Here is a 27,151-nt window from a genome sequence, read left to right as displayed (position 1 = left end):
TTCGCTCCTCCCGGGAATTTCGCAATTCCCAAAAATCCCCAAATCCCCAAAATCGCCAAATTCCCATTTTTCTCCCCATTTCCGCCCAGCCCCGGCAGCAGCGACCTCGGAGCCCTCGGCAACGCCCAAAAACCCCAAAAAATCCCAAAAAATTCCAAAAAAATCCCCCAAAATTCCAAAAATTTCAAAAAATTCATGGAAGGGAGCGGCTCCAGCGAGGTGAGAAAAAAATCCCAATTTTTGGGGGGAAAAATCCCAAATTTTCTGGGGAAAAATCCCAAATTTTCTGGGGAAAAATCCCAAATTTCGGGGGGAAAAATCCCAAATTTTCTGGGGAAAAATCCCAAATTTCGGGGGGAAAAATCCCAAATTTTGGGGGAAAAATCCCAAATTTTCTGGGGAAAAATCCCAAATTTCGGAGGGAAAAATCCCAAATTTTCTGGGGAAAAATCCCAAATTTCGGGGGGAAAAATCCCAAATTTTCTGGGGAAAAATCCCAAATTTCGGAGGGAAAAATCCCAAATTTCGGAGGGAAAAATCCCAAATTTTCTGGGGAAAAATCCCAAATTTCGGGGGGAAAAATCCCAAATTTTCTGGGGAAAAATCCCAAATTTCGGGGGGAAAAATCCCAAATTTCGGGGGGAAAAATCCCAAATTTCGGGGGGAAAAATCCCAAATTTTCTGGGGAAAAATCCCAAATTTCGGGGGGAAAAATCCCAAATTTCGGGGGGAAAAATCCCAAATTTCGGGGGGAAAATCCCAAATTTTCTGGGGAAAAATCCCAAATTTTCTGGGGAAAAATCCCAAATTTCGGAGGTAAAAATCCCAAATTTCGGAGGGAAAAATCCCAAATTTTCTGGGGAAAAATCCCAAATTTCGGGGGGAAAAATCCCAAATTTTCTGGGGAAAAATCCCAAATTTCGGGGGGAAAAATCCCAAATTTTCTGGGGAAAAATCCCAAATTTCGGGGGGAAAAATCCCAAATTTTCTGGGGAAAAATCCCAAATTTCGGGGGGAAAAATCCCAAATTTTCTGGGGAAAAATCCCAAATTTCGGGGGGAAAAATCCCAAATTTCGGAGGGAAAAATCCCAAATTTTCTGGGGAAAAATCCCAAATTTCGGGGGGAAAAATCCCAAATTTTCTGGGGAAAAATCCCAAATTTCGGGGGGAAAAATCCCAAATTTCGGGGGGAAAAATCCCAAATTTCGGGGGGAAAAATCCCAAATTTCGGAGGGAAAAATCCCAAATTTTGGGGGGAAAAATCCCAAATTTCGGGGGGAAAAATCCCAAATTTCGGAGGGAAAAATCCCAAATTTTCTGGGGAAAAATCCCAAATTTCGGGGGGAAAAATCCCAAATTTTGGGGGAAAAATCCCAAATTTTCTGGGGAAAAATCCCAAATTTTCTGGGGAAAAATCCCAAATTTTGGGGGGAAAAATCCCAAATTTCGGGGGGAAAAATCCCAAATTTTCTGGGGAAAAATCCCAAATTTCGGAGGGAAAAATCCCAAATTTCCGAGGGAAAAATCCCAAATTTCGGGGGGAAAAATCCCAAATTTTCTGGGGAAAAATCCCAAATTTCGGAGGGAAAAATCCCAAATTTTCTGGGGAAAAATCCCAAATTTCGGAGGGAAAAATCCCAAATTTTGGGGGGAAAAATCCCAAATTTCGGGGGGAAAAATCCCAAATTTTCTGGGGAAAAATCCCAAATTTCGGGGGGAAAAATCCCAAATTTCGGGGGGAAAAATCCCAAATTTCGGAGGGAAAAATCCCAAATTTTCTGGGGAAAAATCCCAAATTTCGGGGGGAAAAATCCCAAATTTTGGGGGAAAAATCCCAAATTTTCTGGGGAAAAATCCCAAATTTTCTGGGGAAAAATCCCAAATTTTGGGGGGAAAAATCCCAAATTTTCTGGGGAAAAATCCCAAATTTCGGGGGGAAAAATCCCAAATTTCAGGGGGAAAAATCCCAAATTTCGGGGGGAAAAATCCCAAATTTTCTGGGGAAAAATCCCAAATTTCGGGGGGAAAAATCCCAAATTTCCGAGGGAAAAATCCCAAATTTCGGGGGGAAAAATCCCAAATTTTCTGGGGAAAAATCCCAAATTTCGGAGGGAAAAATCCCAAATTTTCTGGGGAAAAATCCCAAATTTCGGAGGGAAAAATCCCAAATTTTGGGGGGAAAAATCCCAAATTTCGGGGGGAAAAATCCCAAATTTTCTGGGGAAAAATCCCAAATTTCGGGGGGAAAAATCCCAAATTTTCTGGGGAAAAATCCCAAATTTTGGGGGGAAAAATCCCAAATTTCGGGGGGAAAAATCCCAAATTTTCTGGGGAAAAATCCCAAATTTCGGGGGGAAAAATCCCAAATTTTGGGGGAAAAATCCCAAATTTCGGGGGGAAAAATCCCAAATTTCGGGGGGAAAAATCCCAAATTTCGGAGGGAAAAATCCCAAATTTCGGGGGGAAAAATCCCAAATTTTGGGGGGAAAAATCCCAAATTTCGGGGGGAAAAATCCCAAATTTCGGAGGGAAAAATCCCAAATTTTCTGGGGAAAAATCCCAAATTTTCTGGGGAAAAATCCCAAATTTCGGGGGGAAAAATCCCAAATTTTGGGGGAAAAATCCCAAATTTTCTGGGGAAAAATCCCAAATTTTCTGGGGAAAAATCCCAAATTTTGGGGGGAAAAATCCCAAATTTTCTGGGGAAAAATCCCAAATTTCGGGGGGAAAAATCCCAAATTTCAGGGGGAAAAATCCCAAATTTCGGGGGGAAAAATCCCAAATTTTCTGGGGAAAAATCCCAAATTTCGGGGGGAAAAATCCCAAATTTCCGAGGGAAAAATCCCAAATTTCGGGGGGAAAAATCCCAAATTTTCTGGGGAAAAATCCCAAATTTCGGAGGGAAAAATCCCAAATTTTCTGGGGAAAAATCCCAAATTTCGGAGGGAAAAATCCCAAATTTTGGGGGGAAAAATCCCAAATTTCGGGGGGAAAAATCCCAAATTTTCTGGGGAAAAATCCCAAATTTTGGGGGGAAAAATCCCAAATTTCGGGGGGAAAAATCCCAAATTTTCTGGGGAAAAATCCCAAATTTCGGGGGGAAAAATCCCAAATTTTGGGGGAAAAATCCCAAATTTCGGGGGGAAAAATCCCAAATTTCGGAGGGAAAACTCCCAAATTTTATGGGGAAAAATCCCAAATTTCGGAGGGAAAAATCCCAAATTTCGGGGGGAAAAATCCCAAATTTTGGGGGGAAAAATCCCAAATTTCGGAGGGAAAAATCCCAAATTTTCTGGGGAAAAATCCCAAATTTCGGAGGGAAAAATCCCAAATTTCGGGGGGAAAAATCCCAAATTTTCTGGGGAAAAATCCCAAATTTCGGGGGGAAAAATCCCAAATTTCGGGGGGAAAAATCCCAAATTTCGGAGGGAAAAATCCCAAATTTTCTGGGGAAAAATCCCAAATTTCGGGGGGAAAAATCCCAAATTTTCTGGGGAAAAATCCCAAATTTCGGGGGGAAAAATCCCAAATTTTCTGGGGAAAAATCCCAAATTTCGGGGGGGCAAAAAGGGAATTTTAAGGCGAAAAATTGGAATTTTGGGGGAATTTTTGGGAGCGTTTTGGGATTTTTTTGCCGGATTTTTCGGGATTTTTGGGGGTTTTATTCGGGATTTTCTCGGGGTTTCTCGGGAGGAATTTTGGGGGAAGTTTTTGGATTTTTGGAGGGGTTTTTGTGGATTTTTTCCGGAATTTCAGGGGGGATTTTTGCCGATTTTTGGGGATTTTTTGGGTTTTTGGTGGGATTTTCTTGGGGATTTTTGGGGAAGCTTGGGGGGATTTTTTGGAATTTTTCCGGCATTTTTTGGGGGGTAAAATTGGGGATTTTGGGGGACATTTTCCAGATTTTTTTGGAGATTTTGTGGATTTTCTGGAGGGAATTTTGGGATTTTTTTGGAGTTTTTTTGGGGTTTTTTTCCTGCACTTGCAACAAACTCCGGGCCCCAAAAAATCCTCTAAATAAATCTCAAAAATCCCGAAAAAAAACCCCAAAATCCCGAATTTTCTGGGGAAAAATCCCAAATTTTGGGGAGAAAAATTCCAAATTTTCTGGGGGAAAATCCCAAATTTTCTGGGTAAAAATTCCAAATTTTTCTGGGGAAAAATCCCAAATTTCAGGATGGGATTTGGGATTTTTCGGGATTTTTTGCTGGATTTTTTGGGGGCTTTTGGGTTTTTTATTTTTTTGGAATTTTGTGGGAATTCTCGGGAGTTTTGGGGAATTTTCTTGGGATTTTGGGGAGGATTTCTGGGGAAATGTGAGGAAATTTTTTAGGGGAGATTTTTGGAAGAATTTTTAATTTTTTTCATTTTATTTTTTGCAGAATTTTTGGGGGAATTTTCAGGGATTTTTTGAGTCTTTTTACGATTTTGGGGGGAATTTTTTCCTGATTTTTGGAGATTTTGGGGGAATTTTGTGGGGATTTTTAGGAGGCGTTTCCTTGGATTTTGGGGGGAATTTTATTTTTTGAGATTTCGGGATTTTGGCAGAATCTTTTGGGGTTTTTGGAAATTTTCAGGATTTTTGGGGGAATTTTTGGGGGAATTTTTGGGGTTTTGGGGTGGGTTGGATTTTTTGGGGGGATTTTTTTTTGTTATTTTGGGAGCGATCTTTTGGGATTTTTTTTCAGATTTTTTGGTGGATTTTAGGATTTTTTTCGGGGGGGATTTTATTTTTAATTTTTTTTTGTTTCTTGGGGCTTCTCTTTCTATTTTTTGGGGCTTTTTTGTGCATTTTTTAGGATTTTTTGGGGGATTTTTTGGGGTTTTTTTGGGAATTTCGGGGGGATGTTTTTTGGGGGCGTTTGGTGATTTTGGGATTTTTTGGGATTTTTTTGTTTGTTCATTTTGGGAGAATTTGGGGGAAATTTTTTCTTTGGTTTTTTGAGGATTTTTTAGAGTTTTTGGGATTTTTTTTCAGATTTTTTGGTGGATTTTAGGATTTTTTTCGGGGGGGATTTTATTTTTAATTTTTTTTTGTTTCTTGGGGCTTCTCTTTCTATTTTTGGGTCTTTTTTGTGCATTTTTTAGGATTTTTTGGGGGATTTTTTGGGGTTTTTTTGGGAATTTCGGGGGCATTTTTTGGGGGGGGTTTGGTGATTTTGGGATTTTTTGGGATTTTTTTGTTTGTTCATTTTGGGGGAATTTGGGGGAAATTTTTTCTTTGGTTTTTTGAGGATTTTTTAGAGTTTTTGGGATTTTTTTCATTCCGGATTTTTTGGTGGATTTTAGGATTTTTTGGGGGGGGATTTTATTTTTAATTTTTTTTTTGTTTCTTGGGGCTTCTCTTTCTATTTTTTGGGGTTTTTTTGTGCATTTTTTAGGATTTTTTGGGGGATTTTTTGGGGTTTTTTTGGGAATTTCGGGGGGATTTTTGGGGGGAATTTTTGGGGATTTTGGGGGGTTTTTTTGACTTTTTGGGATTTTGGGGGGATTTTTTTGGGGATTTTGGGGGGATTTTTTGGGGGGGATTTTTTTTGATTTTTGGAGGATTTTGGGGGGATTTTTGGGGGATTGTTTTGGGGAATTTTGGGGGGAATTTTTTGGGATTTTGGGGGCTTTTGGGGGGTAATTTTTTGGGATTTTTGGGGGGTTTGGTGATTTTCGGATTTTTTAGGGATTTTTTTCTTTGTTTGTTTTGGGGGCATTTGGGGGAAATTTTTTCTTTGTTTTTTTTGAGGATTTTTTGAGAGTTTTTGGGTTTTAGGGGGATTTGGATTTTTTGGGATTTTTTTTTTCCTTAAGTTCCAGGAGGGGGAGGGGAAGGGAGTGGGGGAGGGGCGGTCGCAGCATTTGGGATTTGGGAAAAAAAAACCCCAAAAATTTGTTTGAAATCCGCCTAAAAACTCCCAAAATTTTTTCCTAAAAATCCCAAAATATTCCCAAAAATCCACCAAAAAAAAAATTAAAAATGACCAAACACCGCCCCAAAAAATCCCCCAAAATCCCCCCAAAAACCCCCAAAATATCCCCCCAAAAAAACCCAAAATTTCCCCCCAAAAAAACCCAAAATTTCCCCCCCAAAACCCCCAAAATTTCCCCCCCAAAATCCCCAAAAATTTGGGAATTCAGGATTTGGGGGATTTGGAAATTTGGGGATTTGGGGTTCGAGAATTTTGAATTTTGGGAATTTGGGAATTTTGGGGTTTGGGGGTTTGGGGAATTTTGGGGTTTGGGAATTTGGGATTTTTTGGGATTTTGGGGATTTGGGGTTGGGGGATTTGGAAATTTGGGATTTTGGGGATTTTGGGGTTTGGGGAATTTGGGGTTCAGGAATTTGGAATTTTGGGGGTTGGGGGATTTGGGGATTTGGAATTTTGGGAATTTTGGGATTTGGGGTTTGGGGATTTGGGGTTTGGGAATTCGGAATTTTGGGGATTTTTGGGATTTGGGGTTTGGGGGATTTGGGGTTCGGGAATTTGGGATTTGGGTGATTTTGGGGATTTGGGGGATTTGGGAATTTGGAATTATGGGGATTTTTGGGATTTTTGGGGTTTTGGGGTTTTGGGGATTTTGGGGTTGGGGGAATTTGGAATTTTGGGGATTTTTGGGATTTGGGGATTTGTGGATTTTGGGAATTTTGGGATTTGGGGTTTGGGGATTTGGGATTTTTGGGATTTTGGGGTTTGGGGATTTGGGATTTTGGGGGATTTGGGGTTCAGGAATTTGGAATTTTGGGGATTTTGGAGATTTTTGGGGTTTGGGGGTTTGGGGATTTGGGGTTGGGGAATTTGGGATTTTGGGGGTTTTGGGGTTTGGGTTTGGGGGATTTGGGGTTCGGGAATTTGGGATTTTTGGGAATTTTGCGATTTGGGGTTTTGGGGTTGGGGAATTTGGGATTTTGGGGGTTTTGGGGATTTTTGGGATTTGGGGTTTGGGAATTTGGGGTTCGGGAATTTGGAATTTGGGGTTTGGGGGATTTGGGGTTTGGGGTTTTCGAATTTTGGGGATTTTGGGGATTTGGGGTTTGGGAATTTGGGTTTCGAGAATTTGGAATTTTGGGGATTTTGGGGTTTGGGGATTTTGGGGTTTGGGGATTTGGGAATTTGGGATTTTGGGGGTTTGGGATTTGGGGGATTTGGGGAATTTACAATTTTGGGGATTTGTGGGATTTGGGATTTGGGGATTTTGGGATTTTTGGGCTTTGGGGATTTGGGGTTTGGGAATTTGGGATTTTGGGGGATTTGGGGTTTTGAGGGATTTGGGATTTTGGGGATTTTGGGGGTTTGGGGCATTTGGGGTTGGGGAATTTGGAATTTTGGGATTTTGGGCATTTGGGGATTTGTGATTTTTGTGATTTTTTTTGGTTTTTGGGGGGATTTTTGGGATTTTTGGGGTCCATCCCGTTGTGGTCTCCCCCAGGTGCAGCTCGGTGGCCAAGCGGGGCTGAGGTTCCAGAACTGGGCCGGGACCTTCGGGTGCAGCCCCGAGCGCTTCTTCCGACCCCGGAACCTCGGCGACATCCGGCAGGTATTTGGGGAAAATCCACAAAAATCGGGAAAATCCGGAATTCCGGGGAAAATTCCCCGAAAAAACAGGAAAAAATGGGAAAAGTTGGGAAAAAAAATGGAGGGAAATGGGAAAAAACTGAAAAAAAATTGGGAATGCCCAAGGGGAAAAATGGGAATTTCAGAGGGAAAAATTGGGAATTTCAATGGGAAAAATGGGGGGAAATCTGGAAATATCGGATATCGGAACGGGGAAAATGAGGAATTCCAGCAGGGATAAAAAAATTGTGAATTCTGACACGAAATGGGGGAAAATTGGGAATTCCAGAAGGAAAAATTGGGAATTTCAATGGGAAAAATTGGGAATTTCAGAGAGAAAAATTCCCTAAAAATCGGGAAGGAAATTCCTGATATTTTAGGATGGGTTTTTGGGGACGTTTCTGTTATTTTTGGATTTTTTTGGTGGATTTTGGATTTTTTTTGCAGATCCTGGCGCTGGCGCGGCAGCAGGGCAAGCGCGTGAAGGTGCTCGGGGGCGGCCACTCCCCCTCGGACATCGCCTGCACCGACGGCTTCATGATCCACATGGGACACCTCAGCCGCGTGCTGCAGGTCGGGAACGTGCCGGGAAAATGCACGGGAAAATTGAAAAAAAATCACCAAAAATTCCCCCGAAAATCCCCTGAAATTCCCCAAAAAATCACCAAAAAAAAATCCACAAAATTAAAAAAATTCCCTCCCGAAAATCACAAAACAATTCCCCAAAATTAAAAAAAAAAAATCCCCCCCAAAAATCGCAATAAATCACAAAATAAATCCCCAAAATTGAAAAAATTCCATCCCAAGAGATCACAAAAAAAAAATAATCACAAAAATTCCCTCCCAAAAGTCACAAAAAAATCACAAAAAATTTCCCATAAAAATTAAAAATTCCCTCCCAAAAATCACAAAAAAATCACAAAAAAATTCACCAAAATTCAAACAAATCCCTCCCAAAAAAATCACCAAAAAAATCACCAAAAATTCCTCTAAAAATAAAAAAATTCCCCCCAAAATATCACAAAAAATTTTAAAAATGTTCCCAAAATTAAACAAATTCCCTCCCAAAAAAATCCCAATAAAAAATCACAAAAATTTCCCCAAAATCAAAAAAATTCCCTCCCAAGAAATCACAAAAAAAAGCACAAAAATTCCCTCCCAAAAGTCACAAAAACATCAAAAAAATTCCCCAAAATTAAAAAAATTCCCTCCCAAAAATCACAAAAAAAATCACAAAAATTCCCCAAAAAATAATAAAAAAACAAAACAAAAAATCACAAAAAAACCCACAAAAAATTCCCCAAAAAATAATAAAAAAATCCCCAAAAAATAGCAAAAAAAAAAAAAAAATCACAAAAAATTCCTCCAAAAATCCCCCCAAAATTCCCCCCAAAAAATCACAAAAAATCACAAAAAATTCCCCAAAAAAATTTAAAAAATCACCAAAAAATCACAAAAAAAATCACAAAAAATTCCCCCAAAATTCCCCCAAAAAATCACAAAAAATCACCAAAAAATCACAAAAAAAAAATCACAAAAAAATTCCCCCCCCCAAAAAAAACCCACAAAAAATCCCCCAAAATTCCCCCAAAAAAATCACAAAAAACCCACAAAAAATTCCCCAAAATTAAAAAAATTCTCTCCCCAAAATCACAAAAAAATGACAAAAAAATAAAAAAAATAAATCCCCCCCAAGAATCACAAAAAAAATCACAAAAATTCCCTCCCAAAAATCATAAAAAATCACAAAAAAATTCCCCAAAATTAAAAAATATCCCTCCCAAAAATCACAAAAAATATCACAAAAATTCCCTCCCAAAAATCACAAAAAAAATCACATAAAAATTTCCCCAAAAAATAAAATAATCCCCAAAAAAACTCAAAAAAATCACAAAAAAAATCCCCAAAAATTAAAATAATTCCCTCCCAAAAAATCACAAAAAAAATCACAAAAATTTCCCCAAAATTAAAAAATTCCCTCCAAAAAATCACCAAAAAATTCACAAAAAATTCCCCAAAATTAAAAAAAATCCCTCCCAAAAATAACAAAAAAAATCACAAAAAAAATTCCACAAAATTAAAAAAAATTCCCTCCCAAAAAATCACAAAAAAATTCCCCAAAATTAAAAAATTCCTTCCCAAAAATCACAAAAAAATCACAAAGAAATCCTCAAAAAATAAAAAAATTCCCTCCCAAAAATCCCAATAAATCACAAAAAAATCCCCAAAATTAAAAAAATTCCCTCCCAAAAAATCACCAAAAAACCACAAAAAATTCCCCAAAATTTAAAAAATTCCTTCCCAAAAATCACAAAAAAAAATCACAAAAAAATTCCTCAAAAAATAAAATAATTCCCTCTCAAAAATCACAAAAACACCTCACAAAAAATCACAATAAATCACAAAAAATTTCCCCAAAATTAAAAAAATTCCCTCGATAAAAATCACAATAAATCACCAAAAAATTCCCCAAAGTTAAAAATAATCCCTCCCAAAAATCACAAAAAAAATCACAAAAATTTCCTCCCAAAAATCACAAAAAAAATCACATAAAAATTTCCCCAAAAAATAAAATAATCCCCAAAAAAACTCAAAAAAATCACAAAAAAATTCCCCAAAAATTAAAATAATTCCCTCCCAAAAATCACAAAAAAAATCACAAAAATTTCCCCAAAATTAAAAAATTCCCTCCAAAAAATCACCAAAAAATTCACAAAAAATTCCCCAAAATTAAAAAAATTCCCTCCCAAAAATCACAAAAAAAAAATCACAAAAATTCCCCAAAATTAATAAAATTCCCTCGATAAAAATCACAATAAATCACAAAAACTTTCCCCAAAATTAAAAAAATTCCCTCCCAAAAAATCCGCAAAAAATCACAAGAATTCCCCAAAATTAAAAAAAAATTTCCCCAAAAATACCAAAAAAAAACCACAAAAAAATTCCTCAAAATCAAAAAAGTTCCCTCCCAAATAAATCAAAAAAAATTCTCAAAAAAATTTCCCCAAAATTAAAACAAATTCCCTCTTAAAAATCACAAAAAAAATCACAAAAAAATTCCTCAAAAAATAAAATAATTCCCTCTCAAAAATCACAAAAAAAACCTCACAAAAATTCCCCAAAATTAATAAAATTCCCTCGATAAAAATCACAATAAATCACAAAAAAATTCCCCAAAATTAAAAAAATTCCCTCGATAAAAATCACAATAAATCACAAAAAAATCCCCAAAATTTAAAAAATTCCCTCCCCAAAAAAATCACAATAAATCACAAAAAATTTCCCCAAAATTAAAAAAATTCCCTCCAAAAAACAACAAAAAAATCACAAAAAATTCCCCAAAAAATAAAAAAATTCCCTCCCAAAAATCCCAATAAATCACAAAAAAAATCCCCAAAATTAAAAAAATTCACTCACAAAAAATCACAAAAAAATTCCACAAAATTCAAAATATCCTCCCCAAAAAAATCACAAAAAAAATCAGAAAAATTCCTCAAAATTAAAAATATTCCCTCCCAAAAATAACAAAAAACCCACAAAAAGTCCCCAAAATTAAAAAAATTCCCTCCCAAAAATCATAAAAAAATTAAAAAAGATTCCTCAAAATTAAAAAAATTCCCTCAAAAAAAAAAACTACAATAAATCATAAAAAATTCCCCAAAATCAAAATAATTCCCTCGAAAAAAATCACAATAAATCATAAAAAAATTCCCCAAAATTAAAAAAAATTTCCCCAAAAATACCAAAAAAAATCACAAAAAAATTCCTCAAAATCAAAAAAGTTCCCTCCCAAATAAATCAAAAAAAATTCTCAAAAAAATTTCCCCAAAATTAAAACAAATTCCCTCTTAAAAATCACAAAAAAAATCACAAAAAATTTCCTCAGATTTAAAAAAATTCCATCCCAAAAATCACCAAAAAATCACAAAAAAATCCCCAAAATTAAAAAAAGTCCCTTTCAAAAATCATAAAAAAATAAAAAAAAATTCCTCAAAATTAAAAAAATCCCCTCGAAAAAAGTCTCAATAAATCATAAAAAATTCCCCAAAATTAAAAAAAATCCCTCCCAAAAAATAACAAAAAAAATCACAAAAAAAATCCCCAAAATTAAAAAAATTCCCTCCCAAAAAGCACAAAAAAAAATCACGAAAATTCCCCAAAATTAATAAAATTCCCTCGATAAAAATCACAATAAATCATAAAAAAATTCCCCAAAATTCCCTTCCAAAAATCATTTAAAAAATTAAGAAAACATTCCTCAAAATCAAAAAAATTCCCTCGAAAAAAATCACATTAAATCACAAAAAAATTCCCCAAAAAATAAAAAATTCCCTCCCAAAAAAATCACCAAAAAAATCACAAAAACATTTCCCCAAAATTAAAAAAATTCCCTCCCAAAAATCACAAAAAAATCACAAAAATTTCCCCAAAATTAAAAAAATTCCCTTGAAAAAAATCACAATAAATCATTTTAAAATTCCCCAAAATTAAAAAAATTCCTCCCCAAAAAAAAAAAAAAAATCACAAAAAAATTCCCCAAATTAAAAAAATTCCCTCCCAAAAAGCACAAAAAAATCACAAAAATTTCCCCAAAATTTAAAAAATTCCTTCCCAAAAATCACAAAAAAAATCACAAAAAAATTCCTCAAAAAATAAAATAATTCCCTCTCAAAAATCACAAAAAAAACCTCACAAAAATTCCCCAAAATTAAAAAAATTCCCTCCCCAAAAAATCACAAAATAAATCACAAAAATTCCCCAAAATTAAAAAAATTCCCTCGATAAAAATCACATTAAATCACAAAAAATTTCCCCAAAATTAAAAAAATTCCCTCGATAAAAATCACAATAAATCATTTTAAAATTCCCCAAAATTAAAAAAAATCCCTCCCAAAAAATAACAAAAAAAATCACAAAAAAATTCCCCAAATTTAAAAAAATTCCCCCCAAAAAATCACCAAAAAACCACCAAAAATTCCCCAAAAAATAAAAATTTTCACAAAAAAATCCCCCAAAATCCCCCCAAAACTCAACAGCGTGCTGCAGCTCAGGCACCGAACATTCGGGAAAAATTCACGGGACAATAAAAGAATCAATCACCAAAATTTCCCCCTAAAAAAATCATCAAAATTGGAAAAAAATCGCCCAAAATTAAAAATAAAAATTATCAAAATATTCCTAAAAATGGGAAATTTGTGTGCAGGTGGATCGGGAGCGGCTGCAGGTGAAGGTCCAGGCCGGGATCCTCCTCTCCCACCTCAACCGCCAGCTCGACAAACTCGGGATGGCCCTGCAGATGTGAGAGAAAATTAATTTAATTAATTAGGGATTAATTGCATTAATCTGGGATTAAATACGGGATTAAATATGGGATTAAATATGGGATTAAAGGTAATTAAATATGGGATTAAATGTGGGATTGGGATTGGGATGGAACTGGACAAACTCGGCCTGGCCCTGCAGATGTGAGAGAAAATTAATTTAATTAATTAGGGATTAATTGCATTAATCTGGGATTAAATATGGGATTCATTGAATTAAAAATGGGATTAAATATGGGATTAAAGTGAATTAAAAATGGGATTAAATATGGGAATGGACAAACTCGGCCTGGCCCTGCAGATGTGAGAGCAAAATTAATTGCATTAATTGGGGATTAATTGCATTAATCTGGGATTAAATATGGGAATAATTTAATCAAAAATGGGATTAAATATGGGGATTTAATTTAATTAAATGGGATTCAATATGGGATTGGGATTGGGATGGAACTGGACAAACTCGGCCTGGCCCTGCAGATGTGAGAGAAAATTAATTTAATTAATTAGGGATTAATTGCATTAATCTGGGATTAAATATGGGATTCATTGAATTTAAAATGGGATTAAATATGGGATTAAAGTGAATTAAAAATGGGATTAAATATGGGAATGGACAAACTCGGCCTGGCCCTGCAGATGTGAGAGCAAAATTAATTGCATTAATTGGGGATTAATTGCATTAATTGGGGATTGATTGCATTACTTTGGGATTAAATATGGGATTAAATAAGGGATTAAAGTGAATTAAATATGGGATTAAATATGGGATTAAATATGGGAATGGACAAACTCGGCCTGGCCCTGCAGATGTGAGAGCAAAATTAATTGCATTAATTGGGGATTAATTGCATTAATCTGGGATTAAATATGGGAATAATTTAATCAAAAATGGGATTAAATATGGGGATTTAATTTAATTAAAATGGGATTAAATATGGGATTGGGATTGGGATGGAGCTCGACAAACTCGGGATGGCCCTGCAGATGTGAGAGCAAAATTAATTGCATTAATTGGGGATTAATTGCATTAATTTGGGATTAAATATGGGATTAAATAAGGGATTAAATATGGGATTGAAGTGAATGAAATATGGGATTAAATATGGGATTAAATATGGGAATGGACAAACTCGGCCTGGCCCTGCAGATGTGAGAGAAAATTAATTTAATTAATTAGGGATTAATTGCATTAATCTGGGATTAAATACGGGATTAAATATGGGATTAAATATGGGATTAAAGGTAATTAAATATGGGATTAAATATGGGATTGGGATTGGGATGGAACTGGACAAACTCGGCCTGGCACTGCAAAAGTGAGAGCGGGATTAATTATGGGATTGTGTTAATTACATATGGGAGTAAATATGGGAGTAAATATGGGATTAAATATGGGATTCATTTAATTAAATATGGGATTAAATATGGGATTAAAGTGAATTAAATATGGGATTCAATATGGGATTGGGATTGGGATGGAACTGGACAAACTCGGCCTGGCCCTGCAGATGTGAGAGAAAATTAATTGCATTAATTGGGGATTAATTGCATTAATCTGGGATTAAATATGGGATTCATTGAATTTAAAATGGGATTTAATTTAATTAAAATGGGATTAAATATGGGATTGGGATTGGGATGGAGCTCGACAAACTCGGGATGGCCCTGCAGATGTGAGAGCAAGATTAATTTCATTAATTAGGGATTAATTGCATTAATTTGGGATTAAATATGGGATTAAATAAGGGATTAAATATGGGATTGAAGTGAATTAAAAATGGGATTAAATATGGGATTAAATATGGGGATGGACAAACTCGGCCTGGCCCTGCAGATGTGAGAGCAAAATTAATTTCATTAATTTGGGATTAATTTCATTAATCTGGGATTAAATATGGGATTCATTGAATTTAAAATGGGATTTAATTTAATTAAAATGGGATTAAATATGGGATTGGGATTGGGATGGAACTGGACAAACTCGGCCTGGCCCTGCAGATGTCAGAGCAAAATTAATTTAATTAATTAGGGATTAATTGCATTAATCTGGGATTAAATACGGGATTAAATATGGGATTAAATATGGGATTAAAGGTAATTAAATATGGGATTAAATATGGGATTGGGATTGGGATGGAACTGGACAAACTCGGCCTGGCCCTGCAGATGTGAGAGCGCCATTAATTTCATTAATTGGGGATTAAATATGGGATTCATTGAATTAAATATGGGATTAAATATGGGATTAATTATGGGATTAAATATGGGATTAAATATGGGATTGGGATTGGGATGGAACTGGACAAACTCAGCCTGGCCCTGCAGAAGTGAGAGCGGGATTAATTTCATTAATTTGGGATTAATTTAATTAATTTGGGATTAAATATGGGATTAATTGAATTAAATAAGGGATTAAAGTTAATTAAAATGGGATTAAATATGGGATTGGGATTGGGATGGAACTGGACAAACACGGCCTGGCCCTGCAGATGTGAGAGCGGGATTAATTATGGCATTATGTTAATTACATATGGGAGTAAATATGGGAGTAAATATGGGATTCATTTAATTACATATGGGATTAAATATGGGATAAAAGTGAATTAAAGATGGGATTAAATATGGGATTAAATATGGGAATGGACAAACTCGGCCTGGCCCTGCAGATGTGAGAGCGGGATTAATTATGGCATTAAAGTTAATTACATATGGGATTAAATATGGGATTCATTGAATTAAATATGGGATTAATTATGGGATTAAAGTGAATTAAATATGGGATTAAAGTTAATGAAATATGGGATTAAAGTGAATTAAATATGGGATTTAATATGGGATTAAATATGGGAATGGACAAGCACGGCCTGGCCCTGCAGAAGTGAGAGTGGGAATGAATAGGGGATTAAATATGGGATTAAAGTTAATTAAATATGGGATTAAATATGGGATTAAAGTTAATTAAATATGGGATTAAATATGGGATTAAAGTTAATTAAATATGGGATTTAATTTAATTACCTATGGGATTAATTTAATTAAATGTGGGATTAAATATGGGAATGGACAAACACGGCCTGGCCCTGCAGAAGTGAGAGTGGGAGTAATTATGGGATTAAACTTAATTAAATATGGGATTAATTTAATTAAATAGGGCATTAAATAGGGGACTTAATTTATTAAATATGGGATTGGGATTGGGATAGAACTGGACAAACGCGGCCTGGCCCTGCAGATGTGAGAGTGGGAGTAAATATGGGATTAATTTAATTAAATATGGGATTAAATAGGGGATTCAATTTGGGATTAAATTTAATTAAATATGGGATTAAATATGGGATTAAATTTAATTAAATATGGGATTTAATTTAATTACATAGGGGATTAAAGTTAATTAAACATGGGATTAAATATGGGAATGGACAAACACGGCCTGGCCCTGCAGGAGTGAGAGTGGCAATGAATATGGGATTAAATATGGGATTTAATTGAATTAAATTGGGATTAAATATGGGATTAAAGTGAATTAAATATGGGATTAAATATGGGATTTAATTCAATTAAATATGGGATTAAATAAGGGATTAAATATGGGATTAAATATGGGATTGGGATGGGAATGGATAAACAGGGAATGGCCCTGGAGAAGTGAGATTGGCAATAAATATGGGATTTAATTTAAATAAATATGGGATTAATTTAATTAAATATGGGATTAAATAGGGGATTTAATTAAATTAAATATGGGATTAAATTTAATTAAATATGGGATTTAATTTAATTACATAAGGGATTAAAGTTAATTTAAAATGGGATTAAATATGGGAATGGACAAACACGGCCTGGCCCTGCAGGAGTGAGAATGGCAATGAATATGGGATTAAATATGGGATTCATTTAATTAAATATGGGATTAAATATGGGATTAAAGTGAATTACATATGGGATTAAAGATGGGATTTAATTGAATTAAATTTGGATTAAATGTGGGATTGGGAATGGGATTGGGATGGGAATGGATAAACAGGGAATGGCCCTGGAGAAGTGAGATTGGCAATAAATATGGGATTTAATTTAAATAAATATGGGATTAATTTAATTAAATATGTGATTAAATAGGGGATTTAATTAAATTAAATATGGGATTAAATTTAATTAAATATGGGATTTAATTTAATTACATAGGGGATTAAAGTTAATTAAAAATGGGATTAAATATGGGAATGGACAAACTCGGCCTGGCCCTGCAGGAGTGAGAATGGCAATGAATATGGGATTAAATATGGGATTAAAGTGAATGAAATACGGGATTAAATATGGGATTAAATTTAATTAAATATGGGATTATAGTTAATTACATAAGGGATTAAAGTTAATTAAACATGGGATTAAATATGGGAATGGACAAACACGGCCTGGCCCTGCAGGAGTGAGAGTGGCAATGAATATGGGATTAAATATGGGATTTAATTGAATTAAATTGGGATTAAATATGGGATTAAAGTGAATTAAATATGGGATTCAATATGGGATTTAATTCAATTAAATATGGGATTAAATAAGGGATTAAATATGGGATTAAATATGGGATTGGGATGGGAATGGATCAACAGGGAATGGCCCTGCAGAAGTGAGATTGGCAATAAATATGGGATTTAATTTAAATAAATATGGGATTAATTTAATTAAATATGGGATTAAATAGGGGATTTAATTAAATTAAATATGGGATTAAATTTAATTAAATATGGGATTTAATTTAATTACATATGGGATTAAAGTTAATTAAAAATGGGATTAAATATGGGAATGGACAAACACGGCCTGGCCCTGCAGGAGTGAGAATGGCAATGAATATGGGATTAAATATGGGATTTAATTGAATTAAATTGGGATTAAATATGGGATTAAAGTGAATTAAATATGGGATTAAATATGGGATTTAATTCAATTAAATATGGGATTAAATAAGGGATTAAATATGGGATTGGGAATGGGATTGGGATGGGAATGGATCAACAGGGAATGGCCCTGGAGAAGTGAGATTGGCAATAAATATGGGATTCATTGAATTAATTTGGGATTAATTTAACGAAATGTGGGATCAAATATGGGATTAGTTATGGAATCAGATTTAATTAAATATAGGATTAAAGATGGGATTTAATTGAATTAAATTTGGATTAAATGTGGGATTGGGAATGGGATTGGGATGGGAATGGATAAACAGGGAATGGCCCTGCAGAAGTGAGATTGGCAATAAATATGGGATTTAATTTAAATAAATATGGGATTAATTAAATTAAATATGGGATTAAATAGGGGATTTAATTAAATTAAATATGGGATTAAATTTAATTAAATATGGGATTTAATTTAATTACATATGGGATTAAAGTTAATTAAAAATGGGATTAAATATGGGAATGGACAAACTCGGCCTGGCCCTGCAGGAGTGAGAATGGCAATGAATATGGGATTAAATATGGGATTCATTTAATTAAATATGGGATTAAATATGGGATTAAAGTGAATTACATATGGGATTAAAGATGGGATTTAATTGAATTAAATTGGGATTAAGTGTGGGATTGGGAATGGGATTGGGATGGGAATGGATAAACAGGGAATGGCCCTGCAGAAGTGAGGGAAATAAATATGGGATTTAATTTAAATAAATATGGGATTAATTAAATTAAATATGGGATTAAATAGGGGATTTAATTAAATTAAATATGGGATTTAATTTAATTACATAGGGGATTAAAGTTAATTAAATATGGGATTAAATATGGGAATGGACAAACTCGGCCTGGCCCTGCAGGAGTGAGAATGGCAATGAATATGGGATTAAATATGGGATTAAACTGAATGAAATAAGGGATTAAATATGGGATTCATTTAATTAAATATGGGATTAAATATGGGATTTAATTCAATTAAATATGGGATTAAATATGGGATTAGGATGGGAATGGATCAACAGGGAATGGCCCTGCAGAAGTGAGATTGGCAATAAATATGGGATTTAATTTAAATAAATATGGGATTAATTTAATTAAATATGGGATTAAATAGGGGATTTAATTAAATTAAATATGGGATTAAATTTAATTAAATATGGGATTTAATTTAATTACATAAGGGATTAAAGTTAATTAAACATGGGATTAAATATGGGAATGGACAAACTCGGCCTGGCCCTGCAGGAGTGAGAGTGGCAATGAATATGGGATTGAATATGGGATTTAATTGAATTAAATTGGGATTAAATATGGGATTAAAGTGAATTAAATATGGGATTAAATATGGGATTTAATTCAATTAAATATGGGATTAAATAAGGGATTAAATATGGGATTGGGAATGGGATTGGGATGGGAATGGATCAACAGGGAATGGCCCTGGAGAAGTGAGATTGGCAATAAATATGGGATTCATTGAATTAATTTGGGATTAATTTAACGAAATGTGGGATCAAATATGGGATTAGTTATGGAATCAGATTTAATTAAATATAGGATTAAAGATGGGATTTAATTGAATTAAATTTGGATTAAATGTGGGATTGGGAATGGGATTGGGATGGGAATGGATAAACAGGGAATGGCCCTGCAGAAGTGAGATTGGCAATAAATATGGGATTTAATTTAAATAAATATGGGATTAATTAAATTAAATATGGGATTAAATAGGGGATTTAATTAAATTAAATATGGGATTAAATTTAATTAAATATGGGATTTAATTTAATTACATATGGGATTAAAGTTAATTAAAAATGGGATTAAATATGGGAATGGACAAACACGGCCTGGCCCTGCAGGAGTGAGAATGGCAATGAATATGGGATTGAATATGGGATTCATTTAATTACATATGGGATTAAATATGGGATTAAATATGGGATTCATTTAATTAAATATGGGATTAAAGTGAATTAAATATGGGATTAAATATGGGATTAAATATGGGATTAAAGTGAATTAAATATGGGATTAAATATGGGATTAAATATGGGATTAAAGTTAATTAAATATGGGATTAAATATGGGATTAAATATGGGATTAAAGTTAATTAAATATGGGATTTAATTGAATTAAATTGGGATTAAATATGGGATTGGGATGGGAATGGATAAACAGGGAATGGCCCTGCAGAAGTGAGGGGAATGTGGGATTAAATATGGGATTAAATGTGGGATTGAATGTCAGAATGGGGTCAGGATGGAAATGGGACCGGGATTGGGATTGGGAATGGGATTGGGGTCAGGAATGGGATTGGGAACGGGAACAGGAACAGGAATGGGAATGGATCCAGGTGGGATCAGGAATGGATCCGGGTGGGATCAGAATCCGGGAATGGATCCAGGTGGGATCAGGATCTCCAGGTGGGATCAGGACTGGAGATCAGGATCTCCAGGAATGGATCCAGGTGGGATCAGGACCCAGGTGGGATCAGGAATGGATCCGGGTGGGATCAGAATCCAGGAATGGATCCAGGTGGGATCTGGAATGGATCCGGGTGGGACCAGGAATGGATCTGGGTGGGATCAGAATCCGGGAATGGATCCAGGTGGGATCAGGAATGGATCTGGGTGGGATCGGGATCAGGAGTGAATCTGGGTGGGCTCAGGGTCGGGAATGGATCCAGGTGGGATCAGGATTGGGATCCGAAACAGGGATGGGGATGGATCCAGGTGGGACCAGGAATGGATCTGGGTGGGACCAGGAATGGATCTGGGTGGGATCAGAATCCGGGAATGGATCCAGGTGGAGATCTGGAATGGGAACGGGAACAGGAATGGGGATGGGGATGGATCCAGGTGGGACCAGGAATGGATCTGGGTGGAACCAGGAATGGATCTGGGTGGGATCAGAATCCAGGAATGGATCCAGGTGGGATCTGGAATGGGAACGGGAACGGGAACAGGAATGGGGATGGGGATGGATCCAGGTGGGATCAGGAATGGATCCAGGTGGGATCGGGATCAGGAGCGAATCTGGGTGGAATCAGAATCCGGGTCTGGATCCAGGTGGGATCTGGAATGGGAATGGGTGGGATTGGACACAGGAACGGGAATGAGAATGGATCCGGGAATGGATCCGGGAATGGATCTGGGAATGGATCCAGGTGGGACCACGACTGGGAATGGATTCAGGAGAGATCCAAACTTGGGAATGGATCCAGGTGGGCTTGAGAGCCAGAATGGATCCAGGTGGGATTGGAAACAAGAATGGGATTGGGATTGGGAATGGGAATGGATCCAGGCAGGATTGGGATCTGGGAATGGATCCAGGAGAGATCAGGAATGGATCTGGGAATGGATCCAGGTGGGATCAGGATCCAGGAATGGATCCAGTAGGGATTGGGAATGGATCTGGAAATGGATCCAGGAGGGGTCAGGATCAGAAATGGATCCAGGTGAACTCAGTATCCAGGAATGGATCCCTGAGAGATCAGGATCCAGAAATGGATCCAGGTGGGCTCAGGGTCCAGGTGGGACCGGGAGTGGATCCAGGTGGGACCACGACTGGGAATGGATTGAGGAGAGATCCAAAGTTGGGAATGGATCTGGGTGGGACCAGGATTGGATCTGGGTGGCACCAGGACCGGATCTGGGTGGGATCGGGATCAGGATTGGATCTGGGTGGGACCAGGACCGGATCTGGGTGGGATCAGAATCCGGGAATGGATCCAGGTGGGATCTGGAATGGGAACGGGAACAGGAACAGGAATGGGGATGGGGATGGATCCAGGTGGGATCAGCACCGGATCCGGGTGGGATCAAGAATGGACCTGGGTGGGATCAGGAATGGGAATGGATCCAGGTGGGATCAGGGTTGGATCTGGGTGGGATCAGGATTGGATCTGGGTGGGATCAGGGTTGGGAATGAATCCAGGTGGGAACAGGAATGGGAACGGGAATGGGAACAGGGATGGGGATGGGGATGGATCCAGGTGGGATCTGGAATGGATCTGGGTGGAATCAGAATCTGGGAATGGATCTAGGTGGGATCAGGAATGGATCCAGGTAGGATCAGGATCCAGGAGGGACCAGGAATGGGGATCAGGATCTCCAGGAATGGATCCAGGTGGGATCAGGAATGGATCCAGGTGGGATTGGGATCAGGAGTGAATCTGGGTGGGATCAGGGTTGGGAATGGATCCAGGTGGGATCAGGATTGGATCCAGGTGGGATCAGGATTGGATCTGGGTGGGATCAGGATTGGATCTGGGTGGGATCAGAATCCAGGAATGGATCCAGGTGGGATCTGGACTGGGGATCAGATTCCAGGAATGGATCCAGGTGGGATCAGGAATGGATCTGGGTGGGATCGGGAATGGACCCAGGTAGGACCAGGAATAGATCCAGGTGGGATCAGGAATGGATCCGGGTGGGATCAGAATCCAGGAATGGATCCAGGTGGGATCTGGAATGGGAATGGGAACGGGAACAGAATTGGGGATGGATTCAGGTGGGACCAGGAATGGATCTGGGTGGGATCGGGATCAGGAGCGAATCTGGGTGGGATCAGGGTTGGGAATGGATCCAGGAGAGACAGGAATGGATCCAGGTAGGACCAGGAATGGATCTGGGTGGGACCAGGAATGGATCCAGGTAGGACCAGGAATGGATCTGGGTGGGATCAGAATCCGGGAATGGATCCAGGTGGGATCTGGAATGGGAACGGGAACGGGAATGGGGATGGGGATGGATCCAGGTGGGACCAGGAATGGATCCAGGTGGGATCAGGAATGGATCCAGGTGGGATCAGAATCCGGGAATGGATCCAGGTGGGATCAGGAGTGAATCTGGGTGGACTCAGGGTCGGGAATGGATCCAGGTGGGACCAGGAATGGATCCAGGTGGGACCAGGAATGGATCCAGGTGGGACCAGGAATGGATCCGGGTGGGATCTGGAATGGGAACGGGAACAGGAACAGGGATGGGGATGGATTCAGGTGGGACCAGGAATGGATCAGGGTGGGATCGGGATCAGGAATGGATCCGGGTGGGATCAGAATCCGGGAATGGATCCAGGTGGGATCAGGATCTCCAGGTGGGATCAGGACTGGAGATCAGGATCTCCAGGAATGGATCCAGGTGGGATCAGGACCCAGGTGGGATCAGGAATGGATCCGGGTGGGATCAGAATCCAGGAATGGATCCAGGTGGGATCAGGAATGGATCCGGGTGGGACCAGGAATGGATCTGGGTGGGATCAGAATCCGGGAATGGATCCAGGTGGGATCAGGAATGGATCTGGGTGGGATCGGGATCAGGAGTGAATCTGGGTGGGCTCAGGGTCGGGAATGGATCCAGGTGGGATCAGGATTGGGATCCGAAACAGGGATGGGGATGGATCCAGGTGGGACCAGGAATGGATCTGGGTGGGACCAGGAATGGATCTGGGTGGGACCAGGAATGGATCTGGGTGGGATCAGAATCCGGGAATGGATCCAGGTGGAGATCTGGAATGGGAACGGGAACAGGAATGGGGATGGGGATGGATCCAGGTGGGACCAGGAATGGATCTGGGTGGGACCAGGAATGGATCTGGGTGGGATCAGAATCCAGGAATGGATCCAGGTGGGATCTGGAATGGGAACGGGAACGGGAACAGGAATGGGGATGGGGATGGATCCAGGTGGGATCAGGAATGGATCCAGGTGGGATCGGGATCAGGAGCGAATCTGTGTGGAATCAGAATCCGGGACTGGATCCAGGTGGGATCTGGAATGGGAATGGGTGGGATTGGACACAGGAACGGGAATGAGAATGGATCCGGGAATGGATCCGGGAATGGATCTGGGAATGGATCCAGGTGGGACCACGACTGGGAATGGATTCAGGAGAGATCCAAACTTGGGAATGGATCCAGGTGGGCTTGAGAGCCAGAATGGATCCAGGTGGGATTGGAAACAAGAATGGGATTGGGATTGGGATTGGGATTGGGAATGGATCCAGGCAGGATTGGGATCTGGGAATGGATCCAGGAGAGATCAGGAATGGATCTGGGAATGGATCCAGGTGGGATCAGGATCCAGGAATGGATCCAGTAGGGATTGGGAATGGATCTGGAAATGGATCCAGGAGGGGTCAGGATCAGAAATGGATCCAGGTGAACTCAGTATCCAGGAATGGATCCCTGAGAGATCAGGATCCAGAAATGGATCCAGGTGGGCTCAGGGTCCAGGTGGGACCGGGAGTGGATCCAGGTGGGACCACGACTGGGAATGGATTGAGGAGAGATCCAAAGTTGGGAATGGATCTGGGTGGGACCAGGACCGGATCTGGGTGGGATCAGAATCCGGGAATGGATCCAGGTGGGATCTGGAATGGGAACGGGAACAGGAACAGGAATGGGGATGGGGATGGATCCGGGTGGGATCAGCACCGGATCCGGGTGGGATCAAGAATGGATCTGGGTGGGATCAGGAATGGGAATGGATCCAGGTGGGATCAGGGTTGGATCTGGGTGGGATCAGGGTTGGGAATGAATCCAGGTGGGAACAGGAATGGGAACGGGAATGGGAACAGGGATGGGGATGGGGATGGATCCAGGTGGGAGCTGGAATGGATCTGGGTGGAATCAGAATCTGGGAATAGATCTAGGTGGGATCAGGAATGGATCCAGGTGGGATCAGGATCCAGGAGGGACCAGGAATGGGGATCAGGATCTCCAGGAATGGATCCAGGTGGGATCAGGAATGGATCTGGGTGGGATTGGGATCAGGAGTGAATCTGGGTGGGATCAGGGTTGGGAATGGATCCAGGTGGGATCAGGATTGGATCTGGGTGGGATCAGAATCCAGGAATGGATCCAGGTGGGATCTGGACTGGGGATCAGATTCCAGGAATGGATCCAGGTGGGATCAGGAATGGATCTGGGTGGGATCGGGAATGGACCCAGGTAGGACCAGGAATAGATCCAGGTGGGATCAGGAATGGATCCGGGTGGGATCAGAATCCAGGAATGGATCCAGGTGGGATCTGGAATGGGAATGGGAACGGGAACAGAATTGGGGATGGATTCAGGTGGGACCAGGAATGGATCTGGGTGGGATCGGGATCAGGAGTGAATCTGGGTGGGATCAGGGTTGGGAATGGATCCAGGAGAGACAGGAATGGATCCAGGTAGGACCAGGAATGGATCCGGGTGGGATCAGAATCCGGGAATGGATCCAGGTGGGATCTGGAATGGGAACGGGAACGGGAACAGGGATGGGGATGGATCCAGGTGGGACCAGGAATGGATCCAGGTGGGATCAGGAATGGATCCAGGTGGGATCAGGGTTGGGAATGAATCCAGGTGGGAACAGGAATGGGAACGGGAATGGGAACAGGGATGGGGATGGGGATGGATCCAGGTGGGAGCTGGAATGGATCTGGGTGGAATCAGAATCTGGGAATAGATCTAGGTGGGATCAGGAATGGATCCAGGTGGGATCAGGATCCAGGAGGGACCAGGAATGGGGATCAGGATCTCCAGGAATGGATCCAGGTGGGATCAGGAATGGATCCAGGTGGGATTGGGATCAGGAGTGAATCTGGGTGGGATCAGGGTTGGGAATGGATCCAGGTGGGATCAGGATTGGATCCAGGTGGGATCAGAATCCAGGAATGGATCCAGGTGGGATCTGGACTGGGGATCAGATTCCAGGAATGGATCCAGGTGGGATCAGGAATGGATCTGGGTGGGATCGGGAATGGACCCAGGTAGGACCAGGAATAGATCCAGGTGGGATCAGGAATGGATCCGGGTGGGATCAGAATCCAGGAATGGATCCAGGTGGGATCTGGAATGGGAATGGGAACGGGAACAGAATTGGGGATGGATTCAGGTGGGACCAGGAATGGATCTGGGTGGGATCGGGATCAGGAGTGAATCTGGGTGGGATCAGGGTTGGGAATGGATCCAGGAGAGACAGGAATGGATCCAGGTAGGACCAGGAATGGATCCGGGTGGGATCAGAATCCGGGAATGGATCCAGGTGGGATCTGGAATGGGAACGGGAACGGGAACAGGGATGGGGATGGATCCAGGTGGGACCAGGAATGGATCCAGGTGGGATCAGGAATGGATCCAGGTGGGATCAGAATCCGGGAATGGATCCAGGTGGGATCAGGAATGGATCCAGGTGGGCTCAGGGTGGGGAACGGATCCGGGTGGGATCGGGATCAGGAGTGAATCTGGGTGGACTCAGGGTCGGGAATGGATCCAGGTGGGACCAGGAATGGATCCGGGTGGGATCAGGAATGGATCCAGGTGGGATCTGGAATGGGAACGGGAATGGGAACAGGAACAGGGATGGGGATGGATTCAGGTGGGACCAGGAATGGATCAGGGTGGGATCGGGATCAGGAATGGATCCGGGTGGGATCAGAATCCGGGAATGGATCCAGGTGGGATCTGGAATGGGAACGGGAATGGGAACGGGAACAGGAATGGGGATGGATCCAGGTGGGACCAGGAATGGATCTGGGTGGGACCAGGAATGGATCTGGGTGGGATCAGAATCCAGGAATGGAACCAGGGGGGATCAGGAATGGGGACGGGAACAGGAATGGGGATGGGGATGGATCCAGGCGGGATCAGGAATGGATCTGGGTGGAATCAGAATCCGGGAATGGATCCAGGTGGGATCAGGAGTGGATCTGGGTGGGACCAGGAACGGGGATCAGGATCTCCAGGAATGGATCCAGGTGGGATCAGGACCCAGGTGGGATCAGGAATGGATCCGGGTGGGATCAGAATCCAGGAATGGATCCACGTGGGATCTGGAATGGGAACGGGAACAGGAACAGGAATGGGGATGGGGATGGATCCAGGTGGGACCAGGAATGGATCTGAGTGGGATCGGGATCAGGAGCGAATCTGGGTGGGATCAGAATCCAGGAATGGATCCAGGTGGAATCTGGACTGGGAATGGGAACGGGAACGGGAACAGGAATGGGAATGGATCTGGGTGGGATCAGGATTGGATCTGGGTGGGATCAGAATCCAGGAACGGATCCAGGTGGGATCAGGAGTGAATCTGGGTGGGATCAGGGTTGGGAATGGATCCGGGTAGGACCAGGAATGGATCCGGGTGGGATCAGGAATGGATCCAGGTGTGATCAGGAATGGATCCGGGTGGGATCAGGAATGGATCTGGGTGGGCTCAGGGTCGGGAACGGATCCAGGTGGGATCAGGATCCAGGAATGGATCCAGGTGGGATCAGGATCCGGGAATGGATCCAGGTGGGATCTGGAATGGGAATGGATTCAGGAGAGATCCA

The 27,151-nt window shown here is 40.0% G+C and overlaps 1 protein-coding gene across 1 annotated transcript in view; it reads left to right on the top strand.

Moving 5' to 3' along the window:
• The first annotated feature begins 126 nt into the window (after positions 1–126).
• LOC131556056 (L-gulonolactone oxidase-like) overlaps positions 127–27,151 on the top strand; it is a 66,464-nt gene continuing 39,439 nt past the window's right edge. The window contains exons 1-4 of the mRNA XM_058802447.1: positions 127–219; positions 7,421–7,528; positions 7,993–8,118; positions 12,749–12,843. Coding sequence (XP_058658430.1) covers positions 196–219; positions 7,421–7,528; positions 7,993–8,118; positions 12,749–12,843 — 353 coding nt within the window. The 5' untranslated portion in view covers positions 127–195. The remainder of the gene's footprint in view (positions 220–7,420; positions 7,529–7,992; positions 8,119–12,748; positions 12,844–27,151) is intronic.

The sequence above is a fragment of the Ammospiza caudacuta genome, chromosome 3 (genome assembly GCF_027887145.1).
Source record: "Ammospiza caudacuta isolate bAmmCau1 chromosome 3, bAmmCau1.pri, whole genome shotgun sequence".
Classification (NCBI taxonomy): Eukaryota; Metazoa; Chordata; class Aves; order Passeriformes; family Passerellidae; genus Ammospiza; species Ammospiza caudacuta.
Note: the sequence above shows the minus strand (reverse complement) of the source record. Positions and strands in the feature narration are given on the sequence as shown.